General features: G+C 53.6%; 1 protein-coding gene across 1 annotated transcript in view; it reads left to right on the forward strand.

The window, feature by feature from the left end:
• The window catches only part of LOC140398975 (metabotropic glutamate receptor 6-like), a 194,337-nt gene that overhangs the window by 140,881 nt on the left and 35,452 nt on the right, over positions 1 to 18,004 (forward strand). The window contains exons 7-8 of the mRNA XM_072487995.1: positions 6,826 to 7,026; positions 15,236 to 15,375. Of these exons, the coding sequence (XP_072344096.1) occupies positions 6,826 to 7,026; positions 15,236 to 15,375 (341 nt within the window). The remainder of the gene's footprint in view (positions 1 to 6,825; positions 7,027 to 15,235; positions 15,376 to 18,004) is intronic.

Genomic DNA, 18,004 nt, shown 5'->3' on the forward strand with positions numbered 1-18,004 from the left:
CCCTTATGTTACTGTGGCCCAAATGTTACTGCTGCCCTTGTGTTACTGTGGCCCTAATGTTACTGCGGCCCTTGTGTTACTGCGGCCCTTGTGTTACTGTGGCCCTAATGTTACTGCGGCCCTTGTGTTACTGCGGCCGTTATGTTACTGCGGCCCTTGTGTTACTGTGGCCCTAGTGTTACTGCGGCCCATGTGTTACTGCGGCCCTTGTGTTACTGCGGCCCTTGTGTTACAGCGGCCCTTGTGTTAATGTGGCCCTAATGTTACTGCGGCCCTTGTGTTACTGTGGCCCTAATGTTACTGCGGCCCTTGTGTTACTGCGGCCCTTGTGTTATTGCAGCCCTTGTGTTACTGTGGCCCTTGTGTTACTGCAGCCCTTGTGTTACTGTGGCCCTAATGTTACTGCGGCTCTTGTGTTACTGCGGCCCTTGTTTTACTGCGGCCGTTGTGTTACTGTGGCCCTAATGTTACTGCGGCCATTGTGTTACTGCGGCCCTTGTGTTACTGCGGCCGTTATGTTACTGCGGCCCTTGTGTTACTGTGGCCCTAATGTTACTGCGGCCCTTGTGTTACTGTGGCCCTTGTGTTCCTGCGGCCCTAATGTTACTGCGGCCCTTGTGTTACTGCGGCCCTTGTGTTACTGCGGCCCTTATGTTACTGAGGCCCAAATGTTACCGCTGCCCTTGTGTTACTGTGGCCCTAATGTTACTGCGGCCCTTGTGTTACTGCGGCCCTTGTGTTACTGCGGCCCTTATGTTACTGCGGCCCTTGTGTTACTGCGGCCCTTGTGTTACTGTGGCCCTAATGTTACTGCGGCCCTTGTGTTACTGCGGCCCTTGTGTTACTGCGGCCCTTGTGTTACTGCAGCTCCTGTGTTACTGCAGCTCTTGTGTTACTGCGGCCCTTGTGTTACTGAGGCCCTTGTGTTACTGCGGCCCTTGTGTTACTGCCGCCCTTGTGTTCCTGTGGCCCTTGTGTTACTGCGGCCCTTGTGTTACTGCGGCCCTTGTGTTACTGCGGCCCTTGTGTTACTGCGGCCCTTGTGTTACTGCGGCCCTTGTGTTACTGTGGCCCTTGTGTTCCTGCGGCCCTTGTGTTACTGCAGCTCTTGTGTTACTGCAGCTCTTGTGTTACTGTGGCCCTTGTGTTACTGCGGCCCTTGTGTTACTGCGGACCTTGTTTTACTGCAGCCCTTGTGTTACTGCGGCCCTTGTGTTACTGTGGCCCTAATGTTACTGCGGCCCTTGTGTCACTGCGGCCGTTATGTTACTGCGGCCCTTGTGTTACTGTGGCCCTAGTGTTACTGCGGCCCATGTGTTACTGCGGCCCTTGTGTTACTGCGGCCCTTGTGTTACTGCGGCCCTTGTGTTAATGTGGCCCTAATGTTACTGCGGCCCTTGTGTTACTGTGGCCCTAATGTTACTGCGGCCCTTGTGTTACTGCGGCCCTTGTGTTATTGCAGCCCTTGTGTTACTGTGGCCCTTGTGTTACTGCAGCCCTTGTGTTACTGTGGCCCTAGTGTTACTGCGGCTCTTGTGTTACTGCGGCCCTTGTTTTACTGCGGCCGTTGTGTTACTGTGGCCCTAATGTTACTGCGGCCATTGTGTTACTGCGGCCCTTGTGTTACTGCGGCCGTTATGTTACTGCGGCCCTTGTGTTACTGTGGCCCTAATGTTACTGCGGCCCTTGTGTTACTGTGGCCCTTGTGTTCCTGCGGCCCTAATGTTACTGCGGCCCTTGTGTTACTGCGGCCCTTGTGTTACTGCGGCCCTTATGTTACTGAGGCCCAAATGTTACCGCTGCCCTTGTGTTACTGTGGCCCTAATGTTACTGCGGCCCTTGTGTTACTGCGGCCCTTGTGTTACTGCGGCCCTTATGTTACTGCGGCCCTTGTGTTACTGCGGCCCTTGTGTTACTGTGGCCCTAATGTTACTGCGGCCCTTGTGTTACTGCGGCCCTTGTGTTACTGCGGCCCTTGTGTTACTGCAGCTCCTGTGTTACTGCAGCTCTTGTGTTACTGCGGCCCTTGTGTTACTGAGGCCCTTGTGTTACTGCGGCCCTTGTGTTACTGCCGCCCTTGTGTTCCTGTGGCCCTTGTGTTACTGCGGCCCTTGTGTTACTGCGGCCCTTGTGTTACTGCGGCCCTTGTGTTACTGTGGCCCTTGTGTTCCTGCGGCCCTTGTGTTACTGCAGCTCTTGTGTTACTGCAGCTCTTGTGTTACTGCGGCCCTTGTGTTACTGAGGCCCTTGTGTTACTGCGGCCCTTGTGTTACTGCCGCCCTTGTGTTCCTGTGGCCCTTGTGTTACTGCGGCCCTTGTGTTACTGCGGCCCTTGTTTTACTGCGGCCGTTGTGTTACTGCGGCCCGAATGTTACTGCGGCCATTGTGTTACTGCGGCCCTTATGTTACTTCCGCCTTTGTGTTACTGCGGCCCTTGTGTTACTGTGGCCCTTGTGTTCCTGCGGCCCTTGTGTTACTGCAGCTCTTGTGTTACTGCAGCTCTTGTGTTACTGCGGCCCTTGTGTTACTGAGGCCCTTGTGTTACTGCGGCCCTTGTGTTACTGCCGCCCTTGTGTTCCTGTGGCCCTTGTGTTACTGCGGCCCTTGTGTTAATGTGGCCCTAGTGTTACTGCGGCCCTTGTGTTACTGCCGCCCTTGTGTTCCTGTGGCCCTTGTGTTACTGCGGCCCTTGTGTTCCTGCGGCCCTTGTGTTACTGCGGCCCTTGTGTTACTGCGGCCCTTGTGTTACTGCGGCCCTTGTGTTCCTGTGGCCCTTGTGTTACTGCGGCCCTTGTGTTACTGAGGCCCTTGTGTTACTGAGGCCCTTGTGTTACTGTGGCCCTTGTGTTACTGCGGCCCTTGTGTTAATGTGGCCCTAATGTTACTGCGGCCCTTGTGTTACTGCGGCCCTTGTGTTACTGTGGCCCTTGTGTTACTGTGGCCCTTGTGTTACTGTGGCCCTTGTGTTACTGCGGCCCTTGTGTTACTGTGGCCCTTGTGTTACTGCGGCCCTTGTGTTACTGCGGCCCTTGTGTTACTGCGGCCCTTGTGTTACTGCGGCCCTTGTGTTAATGTGGCCCTAATGTTACTGCGGCCCTTGTGTTACTGCAGCGCTTGTGGCCCTTGTGTTACTGTGGCCCTTGTGTTACTGCGGCCCTTGTGTTACTGTGGCCGTAATGTTCCTGCGGCCCTTGTGTTACTGCGGCCCTTGTGTTACTGCGGCCCTTGTGTTACTGCGGCCCTTGTGTTATTGCAGCCCTTGTGTTACTGTGGCCCTTGTGTTACTGCAGCCCTTGTGTTACTGTGGCCCTAATGTTACTGCGGCCCTTGTGTTACTGCGGCCCTTGTGTTACTGCGGCCCTTGTTTTACTGCGGCCGTTGTGTTACTGCGGCCCGAATGTTACTGCGGCCATTGTGTTACTGCGGCCCTTGTGTTACTGCGGCCGTTATGTTACTGCGGCCCTTGTGTTACTGTGGCCCTAATGTTACTGCGGCCCTTGTGTTACTGCGGCCCTTGTGTTACTGCGGCCCTTATGTTACTGAGGCCCAAATGTTACTGCTGCCCTTGTGTTACTGTGGCCCTAATGTTACTGCGGCCCTTGTGTTACTGCGGCCCTTGTGTTACTGTGGCCCTAATGTTACTGCGGCCCTTGTGTTACTGCGGCCGTTATGTTACTGCGGCCCATGTGTTACTGTGGCCCTAGTGTTACTGCGGACCATGTGTTACTGCGGCCCTTGTGTTACTGCGGCCCTTGTGTTACTGCGGCCCTTGTGTTAATGTGGCCCTAATGTTACTGCGGCCCTTGTGTTACTGTGGCCCTAATGTTACTGCGGCCCTTGTGTTACTGCGGCCCTTGTGTTACTGTGGCCCTTGTGTTACTGTGGCCCTTGTGTTACTGCGGCCCTTCTGTTACTGCGGCCCTTATGTTACTGCGGCCCTTGTGTTACTGTGGCCCTTGTGTTACTGCGGCCCTTGTGTTACTGTGGCCCTAATGTTACTGCGGCCCTTGTGTTACTGCGGCCCTTGTGTTACTGCGGCCCTTGTGTTACTGTGGCCCTTGTGTTACTGCGGCCCTTGTGTTACTGCAGCCCTTGTGTTACTGCGATCCTGAACAATTGTATATGAAAGCTGGGTATAGATTGTTATGGGCCCAATAAGTGCAATTTGGACTAACTTAGTGGTAAAAACTGGGCTGCATGGGCAAGTTGGACTGAAGGGCCTGTTTTCATGGTCTAAACCTCTATGACTATAATGTTACTGTGGCCCTTGTGTTACTGTGGCCCTAATGTTACTGTGGCCCTTGTGTTACTGCGGCCCTTATGTTACTGAGGCCCAAATGTTACTGTGGCCCTTGTGTTACTGTGGCCGTTATGTTCCTGCGGCCCTTGTGTTACTGCGGCCCTTGTGTTACTGCAGCCCTTGTGTTACTGCGGCCCTTGTGTTACTGCGGCCCTTGTGTTATTGCAGCCCTTGTGTTACTGTGGCCCTTGTGTTCTGCAGCCCTTGTGTTACTGTGGCCCTAATGTTACTGCGACCCTTGTGTTACTGCGGCCCTTGTTTTACTGCGGCCCTTGTGTTACTGCGGCCCTTGTGTTACTGTGGCCCTAATGTTACTGCGGCCATTGTGTTACTGCGGCCCTTGTGTTACTGCGGCCGTTATGTTACTGCGGCCCTTGTGTTACTGTGGCCCTAATGTTACTGCGGCTCTAGTGTTACTGCGGCCCTTGTGTTACTGCGGCCCTTGTGTTACTGCGGCCCTTATGTTACTGAGGCCCAAATGTTACTGCTGCCCTTGTGTTACTGTGGCCCTAATGTTACTGCGGCCCTTATGTTACTGCGGCCCTTGTGTTACTGCGGCCCTTATGTTACTGCGGCCCTTGTGTTACTGCGGCCCTTGTGTTACTGCGGCCCTTGTGTTACTGTGGCCCTTGTGTTACTGCGGCCCTTGTGTTACTGTGGCCCTAATGTTACTGCGGCCCTTGTGTTACTGCGGCCCTTGTGTTACTGCGGCCGTTATGTTACTGCGTCGCTTGTGTTACTGCGGCCCTAGTGTTAATGCGGCCCTTGTGTTACTGCGGCCCTTGTGTTACTGCGGCCCTTGTGTTACTGCGGCCCTTGTGTTACTGCGGCCCTTGTGTTACTGCGGCCCTTGTGCTCCTGCGGCCCTTGTGTTACTGCGGCCCTTGTGTTACTGCGGCCTTTGTGTTATTGCGGCTCTTGTGTTACTGCGGCCCTTGTGTTACTGCGGCCCTTGTGTTACTGCGGCTCTTGTGTTACTGTGGCCCTTGTGTTACTGCGGCCCTTGTGTAACTGCGGCCCTTGTGTTACTGCACCTTGTGTTACTGCGGCCCTTGTGTTACTGCGGCCCTTGTGTTACTGCGGGGCCATTCTGAGTTCACTGCCGGGTCATTCTGAGTTTGCTGTGGGGTCATTCTGAGTTCACTGAGGGGTCATTCGGAGTTCAATGTGGGGTCAATCTGAGTTCACTGTGGTGTCATTCTGAGTTCACTGATGGGTGCTTCTCAGTTTACTGTGGGGTCATTCTGAGTTCACTGTGGGTTCATTCTGAGTTCAATGCGGGGGTCATTCATCGTGTACTGCAGGGTCATTCTGAGTTCAAAATGGGGTCATTCTCAGTTCACTGCGGGGTCATTCTGAGTTCAATGCGGGGGTCATTCAGCGTGTACTGCAGGGTCATTCTGAGTTCAATGTGGGGTCATTCTCAGTTCACTGCGGTGTCATTCTGAGGTCACTGCAGGGTCACTCGGAGTTCATTGTAGAGTTCCTTCTGCATTTTCTGAGGTGGGGGTAATGGGGTGAGCTGTACTTTCCTGAGATATGAATAGAGTTGAGGTTTTCTGGGACATTAGGGGAGGCCTGTGAGGAATTTGAGTAACTGTCGATCCCTCCCATTGTTATAGAGGGATCTCTAACATTTGCTGTTATGGTAACCATCCTGATTCCTGATCTATCTCTCTTTTTCACTCTTTCTCTGTCTGCCCTGACTCCTTCCTCCCCTCCCCTTCTCTCTTTTTCTTGCTGCTTCAACACGCTTTCTTTCTCACTCTCTCTGTACTCTCTTTCTGTCTCTCCCCCCTCTCTTTCAGTCTCTCCCCCCTCTCTTTCTGTCTCTCTCCGCCTCTCTTTCTGTCTCTCCCCCCTCTCTTTCTGTCTCTCCCCCCTCTTTGTCTCTCCCCCCTCTCTTTCTGTCTCTACCCCCTCTCTTTCTGTCTCTCCCCCCTCTCTTTCTGTCTCTCCCCTCTCTTTCTGTCTCTCCCCCTCTCTTTCTGTCTCTCCCCTCCCTGTTTCCTTCTCCCTCTTTCCTTCTCCCTCTCCACCCATTCCAACCTTTCTCTCTTTATTGTTCCCTCAACCTGTCCTCTTCCTCTTCTCCCCTCTAGCCCTCTCGCTGCTGTACCATCCACCCAGCTCTTCTCTCTCCTTTCCTCCCTCCCTCCCTCTATCCTGCCTCACACCTCACCTTCCTCCTACTCCATTCTTTCTCCCCTCCCCTCCTCTCTCTCGCTCCCTCCCTCTACTCCCTCTTCCTTCCATCCGCCTCTCACCCCTCCCTCTCTCCTTCCTTCTCTTCTCCTCTCTCTCTTGCCCTCCCTTTTCTCTCCCTCCCCCTCCCCTCTTCTCCTCTCTCTTCCCCACCCACCCTCTGTTTCCTCTCTTCCCCTCTCTCTCTTTTTCCCTTCCTCGCTCCCTCCCTCAATCCTCTTCTCCCTTTCCTCTCCTATCTCACACCCTCTCTAACCCTCGTCGTCTCTCGGTCGCTTTCTAACTCTCCTCCCTCCCTATCTGTCTCTCTGTCTCTCCAGGTCAGGAGAAGATTGGCCATGATTCGCACTACGAACAGGAGGGGAAGGTCCAGTTTGTGATTGACGCAGTGTACGCAATGGCTCATGCACTACATGACATGCACAATGACCTGTGCACTGGAGTCAATGGCGTCTGTGCGAAAATGGACAGCATCGATGGCAAAACTCTGTTACAATACATTAGGAGTGTGACCTTCAACGGTGAGCCCGAGGTCAAGGACGGGAAGGTGTTGCGTTGGCTCCATTAATGTACCATTGTTGACCAGATTCAGTTTAACCGTTGGCCTTTCACCTCCGGGGGCACCAGCCCGTGTTGCTCTCTTTTTTCCTCAGGGGATGTTGTGATGCACATTCAGTTGATCAGCCCTTCAAGGCAAATGGAGTCCATTGGCTGGGAAAAGGGAAGTGCAGATTCATTGAGATTAACTCCACAGCATAGGGCCCCCCCAGGCGACTGAAAGCACGGCTGCCAAAGGTGGGGCGATGGGAAACGGGGGATGCTCAAGAGGCCGGAATCGGAGGAGCGCAGAGATCGCGATGGGTTTTTGCAGATTACAGAGATCGGGAGGGTTGTAGGGGCTGGAGGAGGTTACAGAGATAGTGTGGGTTGTAGGGGCTGGAGGAGGTTACAGAGATAGGGAGGGTTGTAGGGGCTGGAGGAGGTTACAGAGATAGGGAGGGTTGTAGGGGCTGGAGGAGGTTACAGAGATAGGGAGGGTTGTAGGGGCTGGAGGAGGTTACAGAGATAGGGAGGGTTGTAGGGGCTGGAGGAGGTTACAGAGATAGGGAGAGTTGTAGGGGCTGGAGGAGGTTACAGAGATAGGGAGAATTGTAGGGGCTGGAGGAGGTTACAGAGATAGGGAGGGTTGTAGGGGCTGGGGGAGGTTACAGAGATAGGGAGGGTTGTAGGGGCTGGAGGAGGTTACAGAGATAGGGAGGGTTGTAGGGGCTGGAGGAGGTTACAGAGATAGGGACGTTTGTAGGGGCTGGAGAGGGTTACAGAGATAGGGAGGGTTGTAGGGGCTGGGGGAGGTTACAGAGATAGGGAGGGTTGTAGGGGCTGGAGGAGGTTACAGAGATAGGGAGAGTTGTAGGGGCTGGAGGAGGTTACAGAGATAGGGAGGATTGTAGGGGCTGGAGGAGGTTACAGAGATAGGGAGGGTTGTAGGGGCTGGGGGAGGTTACAGAGATAGGGAGGGTTGTAGGGGCTGGAGGAGGTTACAGAGATAGGGAGGGTTGTAGGGGCTGGAGGAGGTTACAGAGATAGGGACGTTTGTCGGGGCTGGAGAGGGTTACAGAGATAGGGAGGGTTGTAGGGGCTGGGGGAGGTTACAGAGATAGGACAGGATGTCGGGGCTGGAGGAGGTTACAGAGATAGGGAGGGTTGTTGGGACCGGAGCAGGTTACAGAGATAGGGAGGGTTGTAGGGGCTGGAGGAGGTTACAGAGATAGGGACGTTTGTAGGGGCTGGAGAGGGTTACAGAGATAGGGAGGGTTGTAGGGGCTGGGGGAGGTTACAGAGATAGGACAGGATGTCGGGGCTGGAGGAGGTTACAGAGATAGGGAGGGTTGTAGGGGCTGGAGGAGGTTACAGAGATAAGGAGGGTTGTAGGGGCTGGAGGAGGTTACAGAGATAGGGAGGGTTGTCGGGGCTGGAGGAGGTTACAGAGATAGGGAGGGTTGTAGGGGCTGGAGGAGGTTACAGAGATCGGACAGGTTGTCAGGGCTGGAGGCGGTTACAGAGATAGGGAGGGTTATCGAGGCTGGAGGAGGTTACAGAGATGAGGAGGGTTGTTGGGACTGGAGCAGGTTACAGAGATAGGGAGGGTTGTAGGGGCTAGAGGAGGTTACAGAGATAGGACAGGTTGTCGGGGCTGGAGGCGGTTACAGAGATGGGAGGGTTATAGGGGCAGGAGCAGGTTACAGTGATTGAGATCTGGGTGTACAGGTCCACAGGGCATTGAAATTGCCGAGGCAGGTACCGAAGTCGAGAAGGCAGACGGCATGCTTGCCTTCATCGGCCGGGGCATTGAGTATAAAAATTGGCAAATCATGCTGCAGCTGTATAGAACCTTAGTTAGGCCACACTTGGAGGACGTTACAGAGATAGGGAGGGTTGTAGGGGCTGGAGGAGGTTACAGAGATGGGGAGGATTGTCAGGGCTGGAGGAGGTTACAGAGATAGGGAGGGTTATCGGGGCTGGAGGAGGTTACAGAGATAGGGAGGGTTGTAGGGGCTGGAGGAGGTTACAGAGATAGGGTGGGTTGTAGGGGCTGGAGGAGGTTACAGAGATAGGAAGGGTTGAAAGGGCTGGAGGAGGTTACAGAGATATGGAGGGTTGTAGGGGCTGGAGGAGGTTACAGAGATATGGAGGGTTGTAGGGGCTGGAGGAGGTTAGAGAGACAGGGAGGTTTGTCGGGGCTGGGGGGAGGTTTCAAAAATAGGGAGGATTGTAGGGGCTGGGGGAGGTTTCAGAAATAGGGAGGGTTGTAGGGGCTGGAGGGGACAGAGATAGGAAGGGTTGAAAGGGCTGGAGGAGGTTACAGAGGTATGGAGGGTTGTAGGGGCTGGTGGAGGTTACAGAGATATGGAGGGTAGTAGGGGCTGGAGGAGGTTAGAGAGATAGGGAGGGCTGTAGGGGCTTGAGGAGGTTACAGAGATAGGGAGGGTTGTAGGGACTGGAGGAGGTTACAGAGATAGGGAGGGTTGTAGGGGCTGGAGGAAGTTACAGAGATATGGAGGGTTGTAGGGGCTGGAGGAGGTTAGAGAGATACGGAGGGTTGTAGGTGCTGGAGGAGGTTACAGAGATATGGAGGGTTGTAGGGACTGGAGGAGGTTACAGAGATAGGGAGGGTTGTCGGAGCTGGAGGAGGTTACAGAGATAGGAAGGGTTGTAGGGTCTGGAGGAGGTTACAGAGATAGGGAGGGTTGTAGGGGCTGGAGGAGGTTACAGAGATAGGGAGGGTTGTCGGGTCTGGAGGTGGTTACAGAGATAGGGAGGGTTGTAGGGGCTGGAGGAGGTTACAGAGATAGGAAGGGTTGTTGGAGCTGAAGGAGATTACAGAGATAGGGAGGCTTGTAGGGGCTGGAGGAGGTTACAGAGATAGGGAGGGTTGTAGGGGCTGGAGGAGGTTACAGAGATAGGGAGGTGTGTGAGGAATCCATTGGCAGGGATTTGACAACAAGGATGAGTATTTTAAAATGGAGGCGATGCCAGACCGGGAGCCGGTGTGGGTCAGCGAGCACCGGGGGTGATGGGTGAACGGGGACTCGGTGTGAGTTAGGACACAGCGGCATCGGAGTTTAATATAAGCTGAAGTTCGGGAGTGTGGGAAGGAGAGAACAAATTGAAAGTGGAACCAAGGACAGTCGGAGCAGTTGGCATTCAGCTGGAGTTCAGTGCCGAGGGAGGGGATGAGCAATTTCAGCCTTGAGCATTTAATTATTTTTTAAATTGTGTCTGAGCGACTGACTGTAATTAGTGAAGGACCCACGAGGGTTTGGACAAGTGTGGCCTAGTTGACGAAAAAAAGCCTTGACTGCTACTTGATGCAGCAAGGCACCCTGGGTAACGAGCAGCAAAGAGCCACGGTTATAGACCAACAGTGCTGGTTTTCTGACACTCGTAGCGATGAATCCCGGTGCTGTTAAAGTGGAGGTGCTCACATGCACTGGTGACAGAGTTTTCCTTCCTTTTCGGTCCTTGTGCCACACTGGTCGCTACGGAAACCGGGCCTTGACCTGCTATATTGGCTGTCAATTCGGCTCTGTCGGTTGGCCTTGATGGTTTCGAGCGGGCTGGTGGGAAGTTGGGGGGAGGTGCCCTCAGCTCTAGAGGCGCCACCATCTACCCTCTAATCAGGACTCAGGGAGCAAACCAGGACTCGTGGCGCTGTCAGGGCTGTGATTTGCTTATCGATAGCAGAGCCTGACAGCTCAACAGGGATTGGCACCTGCCATTTAAATCTGCAGCCCCTGGCCTCCTCCATCCGCCCCTACAGACCCTACCCGTGCCCTAGTCCGTCATCCCTCTGCAGGCCTTGTGTGCCAACTCCCAGTTTGGCCAAGGGCCAGACGCCCTATCTCCAACTCCCAGGGCCTGGTCAGAAAGGATTTGACAGCTCTAATACTGGGGGATTAACTTGGCTGATTTATCAAATATTACAAACTAGCAGCTGCACAGCAACTGCATGAAGGGGAGGGAGCTCAGGGCACAGTGCGAGAGTGTGTGTATGTGCACAATTGTCGCTGGGTTGTACGCGCGTGTGGGCTCGTCTGCACATCCGATGTGTCCTGTTTACGTGTCCATCTAGAATCACAGAGAACCACAGGGCAGGAGGAGGAGACCATTCCTCCTCTCATTCACCCCCTCCCCGCTCTTTCCCTACCCCCCCCCCCCCACATTCCTGCACATTTTTCTCCTTTAAGTATTTTCCCTCCCCCACCCTCCGCACGTTCGCAAGTGAATCTGCTCTCAAGCGCCTTTTAGGGCAGTGCCGTCCAAGTCACAACTCGCTGCGTCAAAAATACAATCCTCCTCATTCACCCTCCCCCGATTCATTTACCCATTTACCCATTCTCTCCAATGTCAGAGAATCCATCGAATCCCTACAGTAGAAGGAGGCCATTTGGCCCATTGAGTCTGCACCGACCCTCCGAGCCCACTCCCCCCGCCCTATCACCGCAACCCCACACATTGGTCATGGCCAATCCACCTAACCGGCTCGTCTTTGGACTGTGGGAGGAAACCGGGGCACCCGGAGGAAACCCACGCACACACGGGGAGAACGTGCAGACTCCGCACAGACAGTGACCCAGCGGGGAATCGAACCTGGGACCCTGGCGCCATGAGGCAGCGGCGCTGACCACCCTGCCATCCCTGCCTCCTCCGATTACCAATCCTCCTGCCACAGGGAATGTAGAAACCGAAGAGGTCATTCAGCCGGTCGGGGCTGCCCGACCATTCGATGCTGTCGTGACTGATCCCGGGCTTCCGATCCTCTTCGGAGAGAGTGAAGAGGAGATTCGACAATCCGGAATGGTTTGGGGTTGGGTCGCTGAGGTGAAACCGGGCTTCTGAATGGACTGCCAGTCAGCATTTATTAATATATTCCTTTACTAGCCCAGCCCTAATTGACCCTCAAGAAATTGGTGGGTGAGCCGCCATATTTAACCGCTGCAATCCCTGTGTGGTGTAGGTACACCCCAGAGTGCTGTTAGGGAGTTTCAGGATTCTGACCCAGCGATAGTGAAAGAACGGCCAAAATGTTTCCAAGTCGGGATGATGTGTGCGTGGGGGACTCGGAGGGGGGAACTTGCAGGCGGTGGGTGTTCCCTATGTCGTCTGCAGCCCATGGGGCGAGGTGGCAGGTTTGGGTGGCGTTTGTCGAAGGAGCCGTAGCGAGTGGCTGCAGTGCATCTTGTAGACGGTACACACGGCTGCCGCTGTGCGTCGGTGTGTTTCACTTGAGGCTTTCAAAAGAGGATTACAAGACCATTAGACATAGGAGCAGAATTAGGCCACTTGGCCCATTGAGTCTGCTCCGCCATTCAATCATGGCTGATATTTTCTCATCCCCATTCTCCTGCCTCCTCCCCAAAACCCCTGATCCCCTTATTAATCAAGAACCTATCTATCTCTGTCTTAAAGACACTCAGTGATTTGGCCTCCACAGCCTTCTGCGGCAAAAAGTTCCACAGATTCACCACCCTCTGGCTGAAAAAATTCCTCCTCATCTCTGTTTTACAGGATCGTCCCTTTAGTTTGAGATGGTGTCCTCTGGTTCTAGTTTTCCCTACAAGTGGAAACATCCTCTCCATGTCCACTCTATCCAGGCCTCGCAGTATCCTGTAAGTTTCAATAAGATCCCCCTCATCCTTCTAAACTCCAACGAGTACAGACCCAGAGTCCTCAAACGTTCCTCATACGACAAGTTCTTCATTCCAGGGAACATTCTTGTGAACCTCCTCTGGACCCTTTCCAAGGTCAGCACATCCTTCCTTACATACGGGGCCCAAAACTGCTCACAATACACCAAATGGGGTCTGACCAGAGCCTTATATCGCCTCAGTACATCGCTGGTCTTGTAATCAAGTCCTCTCGATATGAATGCTAACATTGCATTTGCCTCCCTAATTGCCGACTGAACCTGCACATTAACGTTAAGAGAATCGTGAACAAGGACTCCCAAGTCCCTTTGTGCTTCTGATTTCCGAAGCATTTCCCCATTTAGAAAATAGTCTATGCCTCCATTTCTCCTTCCAAAGTGCATAACGTCACACTTTTCTACATTGTGTTCCATCTGCCACTTCTTTGCCCACTCTCCTCGCCCGTCCAAATCCTTCTGCAACTCCCCGATTCCTCAGGACCACCTGTCCCTCTACAGATCTTTGTATCATCTGCAAACTTAGCAACAGCGCCTTCAGTTCCTTCTTCCAGATCACTAATGTATATTGTGAAAAGTTGTGGTCCCAGCACAGACCCCTGAGGCACACCACTAGTCACCGGCTGCCATCCTGAAAAAGACTCCTTTATCCCCACTCTCTGCCGTCTGCCAGTCAGCCAATCCTCTATCCATGCCAGGATCTTACCCTTAACACCATGGGCTCTTAACTTATTTAACAGTCTCCTATGTGGCACCTTGTCAAAGGCCTTCTGGAAATCTAAATAAATCACGTTCACTGGTTCTCCTTTGTCTAACTTCCTTGTTACCTCCTCAAAGAACTCGAACAGATTTGCCAGACACGACCTCCCTTTGACAAAGCCGTGCTGACTCAGTCCTATTTTACCATGCACTTCCAAGTACTCCGCGATCTTGTCTTTAATAACGGACTCTAAAATCTTACCAATGACTGAAGTCAGGCTAACCGGCCTATAACTACCAGTCTTCTGCCTCCCTCCCTTCTTAAACAGCGGTGTTACATTAGCCACTTCCTTGTCCTCTGGGACCCTCCCTGCCTCCTGTGATTCCTGAAAGATCATCACCAATGCCTCCACAATCTCCTCCGCTATCTCTTTTAGGACCCTGGGGTGTAGTCCATCCGGTCCAGGTGACTTATCCACCTTCAGATCTTTCAGTTTACCCAGAACCTTCTCAGTGATGGTCATTGCACTCACCTCTGCCCCCTGGTTCTCCTGGAGCTCTGGCATCCCACTGGTGTCGTCCACCGTGAAGACTGATGCAAAGTAACTATTCAGTTCCTCTGCCATTTCTTTGTTTCCTATTATTACTTCTCCAGCCACATTTTCCACATTGTATTCCATCTGTCCAATGTCTATTTTTGCCACTCTCTCTCTTACCTTTAATATATTGAAAAGAACTCTTCCTATCTTCTTTCATATTACTAGCTAGCTTTCACTCATATTTCATCTTCTCCCCCCTTATTGCTTTTTTAGTTGTCCTCTGCTTGCTGTTAAAGATTTCCCAATCTTCTGGCTTCCCACTAATGCTCGCCACTTTGTATGCTTTTTCTTTAGCTTTTATGCCTTGACATCCCTTGTCAACCATGGATGCCTTGTCCTCCCCTTCGCATGTTTCCTCTTCCTTGGGATGAATTTCTGTTGTGCCTCCCGAATAACCCCAAAAAACTCCTGCCATTGCTGTTCCACTGTCTTCCCTGCTCGGCTCCTTTTCCAATCAACTCTGGCCAGCCCCTCCCTCATGTCTTTGGAGTTACCCTTATTTAATTGTAATACATCTGATTGCAGCTTCTCCCTCTCAAACTGCAGGGTAAATTCTATCATACGGTATTCACTGCTCCCCAAGGGTTCCTTCACCTTAAGTTCCCTAATCAAGTCTGCCTCATTACACATCACCAAATCCAGAATTGCCTGTTCCCTAGTGGGCTCTGTCACAAGCTGCTCCAAAAAAAACATCTCTTAGACATTCCACAAATTCCTTTTCTTGGGACCCACGACCAACCTGATTTTCCCAGTCCACCTGCATATTGAAGTCCCCCATGATTGCGGTAATATTGACTTTTTTACATGCCTTTTCTATCCCCTGATTTATTTTCTGCCCCACATGCTAGGGTCCCTGTACATAACTCCCACCAGGGTCTTTTTTACCTGTGCGATTCCTCAACTCTACCCACAGAGACTCTATGCCCTCTGATGATATGTCGGTTTGGTTTGAATGGTGAAATATTGGGGTGGGGGGGGCGGGCGGACGGGTAACATAGGGGAGGAGCAGCAGCTCTCTGGCTCACTGTTGGACATAGACAGCACAGATGGGGTGGGCTGACGGGCCTACTCTTGTCCTGTTCCTATGATTGCACGAGAACGGAACACGATCTCAGATTCTCACGCCAGCCCCCCCACCCCGTTGCTCGGAGGAGATCCATCCCGGGAAACGGTGAAGAAGGCGAGGCTCGGAATTGTTTGTGACGCCAGTGTCTTTTCCGAGCGCAGGGAGTGCCGGCACCTCGGTGATGTTCAACGAGAACGGTGACGCGCCAGGGCGCTACCACATCTTCCAGTACCACCATACCAACACCAGCACGCCCGGGTATCACGTCATCGGCCAGTGGACGGACCAGCTACGGATGAACGTGAGTGACAACACACGCGGTGCGCACACAGCGTCCTGGGGTCAGTGTTTACCCTTTCACCCACAGTTCCACAGGGAGCGATCAGCATCGCTTCTCACAGTACTCCTTTTGGGATCTTGCTGTGTGCACACAACCCACTGTGCTGCCTGCAAGACGAGAGCTTTCCTCATTGGTTGAGAGGTCTTCCTTTCTTCCTCCCTAACAACTGAGAGAGAGAGAGAGAGACGATGATCAGGCAACGCCGGGATGGACATAGACAGGGACTCCCTCATGGACAATGTTCAGTGTGCAGTCTCCCCTTCACACACACGGCTCATGTCAGCTCCAGTGCGAGCACTGATGTGGGAAACATTCACCTCCGATGTCAGCTTCCGCATCCCCTCTCTCTCCTCGCCACCACTGCGACCTGTCCACTCAAACCTCGTATTGTTCCTCAAATCAGGCCCTCCCCTGTCTCGGCTCATCGGCTGTGATAATCCTCATCGGGCCTTTGTTACCTCCAGACTCGACCATTCCCTCGCTCTTCTGCTCTCCCTAATTCTACCCTCCGAAAACTTCAGATACTTCCAAACTCTGCTGCCCCCCCCCCCCCCGCCCACGCCCACACCGTCACTCCCTCCCCTCCCCGTGTCCTAACTCACACCAAGTCCCCGTTCACCCATCACCCTCGGTGTTTGCTCACTCATACTGGCTCACAGTCCGGTATCGCCTCCATTTTAAAATCCTCATCCTGCTTTTCAAATCCCTCCATTTATTCCTCCCCCTCCCTCTCTCTGTAACATCCTCAGCCCCTACAACCCACCCTGTCTCTGTAACCTCCTCCAGCCCCTACAACCCACCCTGTCTCTGTAACCTCCTCCAGCCCCTACAACCCACCCTGTCTCTGTAACCTCCCCCAGCCCCTACAACCCACCCTGTCTCTGTAACCTCCTCCAGTCCCTACAACCCTCCCTATCTCTGTAACCTCCTCCAGCCCCTACATCCCTCCCTATCTCTGTAACATCCCACAGTCCCTACACCCCTCCCTATCTCTGTAACCTCCTCCAGCCCCTACTACCCTCCATATGTCTGTAACCTCCTCCAGCCCCTACAACCCTCCCTATCTCTGTACCCTCCTCCAGTCCCTACACCCTCCCTATCTCTGAAACCTCCTCCTGCCCCTACAACCCTCCCTATCTCTGTAACCTCCTCCTGCCCCTACAACCCTCCCTATCTCTGTAACCTCCTCCAGCCTCGGCAACCCTCCCTATCTCTGTAACCTCCTCCAGCCCTTACAACCCTCCCTATCTCTGTAACCTCCTCCAGCCCCTACAACCCTCCCCATCTCTGTAACCTCCTCCAGCCCTTACAACCCTCCCTATCTCTGTAACCTCCTCCAGCCCCTACAACCCTCCCTATCTCTTTAACCTCCTCCAGCGCCTACTACCCTCCCCATCTCTGTAATCTCCTCCAGCCCCTACAACCCTCCCCATCTCTGTAACCTCCTCCAGCATCTTCAACCCTCCCTATTTCTGTAACCTCCTCCAGCCCTACAACCCTCCCCATCTCTGTAACCTCCTCCAGCCCCGACAACTCTCCCTATCTCTGTAACCTCGTCCAGCCCCTACAACCCTCCCTATCTCTGTAACCTCCTCCAGCCCCGACACCTCTCCCTATCTCTGTAGCCTCCTCCAGCCCCTACAACCCTCCCTATCTCTGTAACCTCCTCCAGCCCCGACAACCCCTCCTTATCTCTGTCACCTCCTCCAGCTCCGACAAATCCCCCTATCTTTGTAACCTCCTCCAGCCCCGACAACCCCTCCTTATCTCTGTCACCTCCTCCAGCTCCCCCATCTCTGTAACCTCCTCCAGCCCTCTACAACCCTCCCTATCTTTGAAACCACCTTGAGCCCCGACAACCCTCCCTATCTCTGTAACCTCATCCAGCCCCTACAACCCTCCCTATCTCTGTGAGTTCCTCCAGCCCTGACAACCCTCCCAACTCTCTGTAAGCTCCTCCAGCCCCTACAACCCTTCCTATCTCTGTAAGCTCCTCCAGTCCCTACAACCCTCCCTATCTCTGTAACCTCCTCCAGTCCCTACAACCCTCCCTCTATCTGTAACCTCCTCCACTCCCTACAGCCCTATCTCTGTAACCTCCTCCAGCCCCTACAACCCTCCCTATCTCTGTAACCTCCTCCAGCCCCTACAACCGCCCCTATCTCTGTAACCTCCTCCAGTCCCAAAACCCTCCCTCGATCTGTAACCTCCTCCAGTCCCTACAACCCTCCCTCTATCTGTAACCTCCTCCAGCCCCGACAACCCTCCCTCTATCTGTAACCTCCTCCAGCCCCTACAACCCTCCCTATCTCTGTAACCTCCTCCAGCCCCTACAACCCTCCCTATCTCTGTAACCTCCTCCAGCCCCTACCACCCTCATTATCTTCCTATCCGGCCCCTCAAACAAACCCCCATTCCGCTCCTCGACTGGCACAATGCCGTAATTTGCCCTAGCTCAGGAATTCCCTCCCCAGGGGTGTTCTCCATCTCTCTCGCTCCATCTCTCTCTCTGTCTCCCTCTCCATCTCTCTATCTCTCTCCGTCTTGTTTAAGAAACCCCTTATAAAGGACCTCTGTGGCTGGGATTTTG

Source organism: Scyliorhinus torazame, chromosome 22, assembly GCF_047496885.1.
Source record: "Scyliorhinus torazame isolate Kashiwa2021f chromosome 22, sScyTor2.1, whole genome shotgun sequence".
Lineage (NCBI taxonomy): Eukaryota > Metazoa > Chordata > Chondrichthyes > Carcharhiniformes > Scyliorhinidae > Scyliorhinus > Scyliorhinus torazame.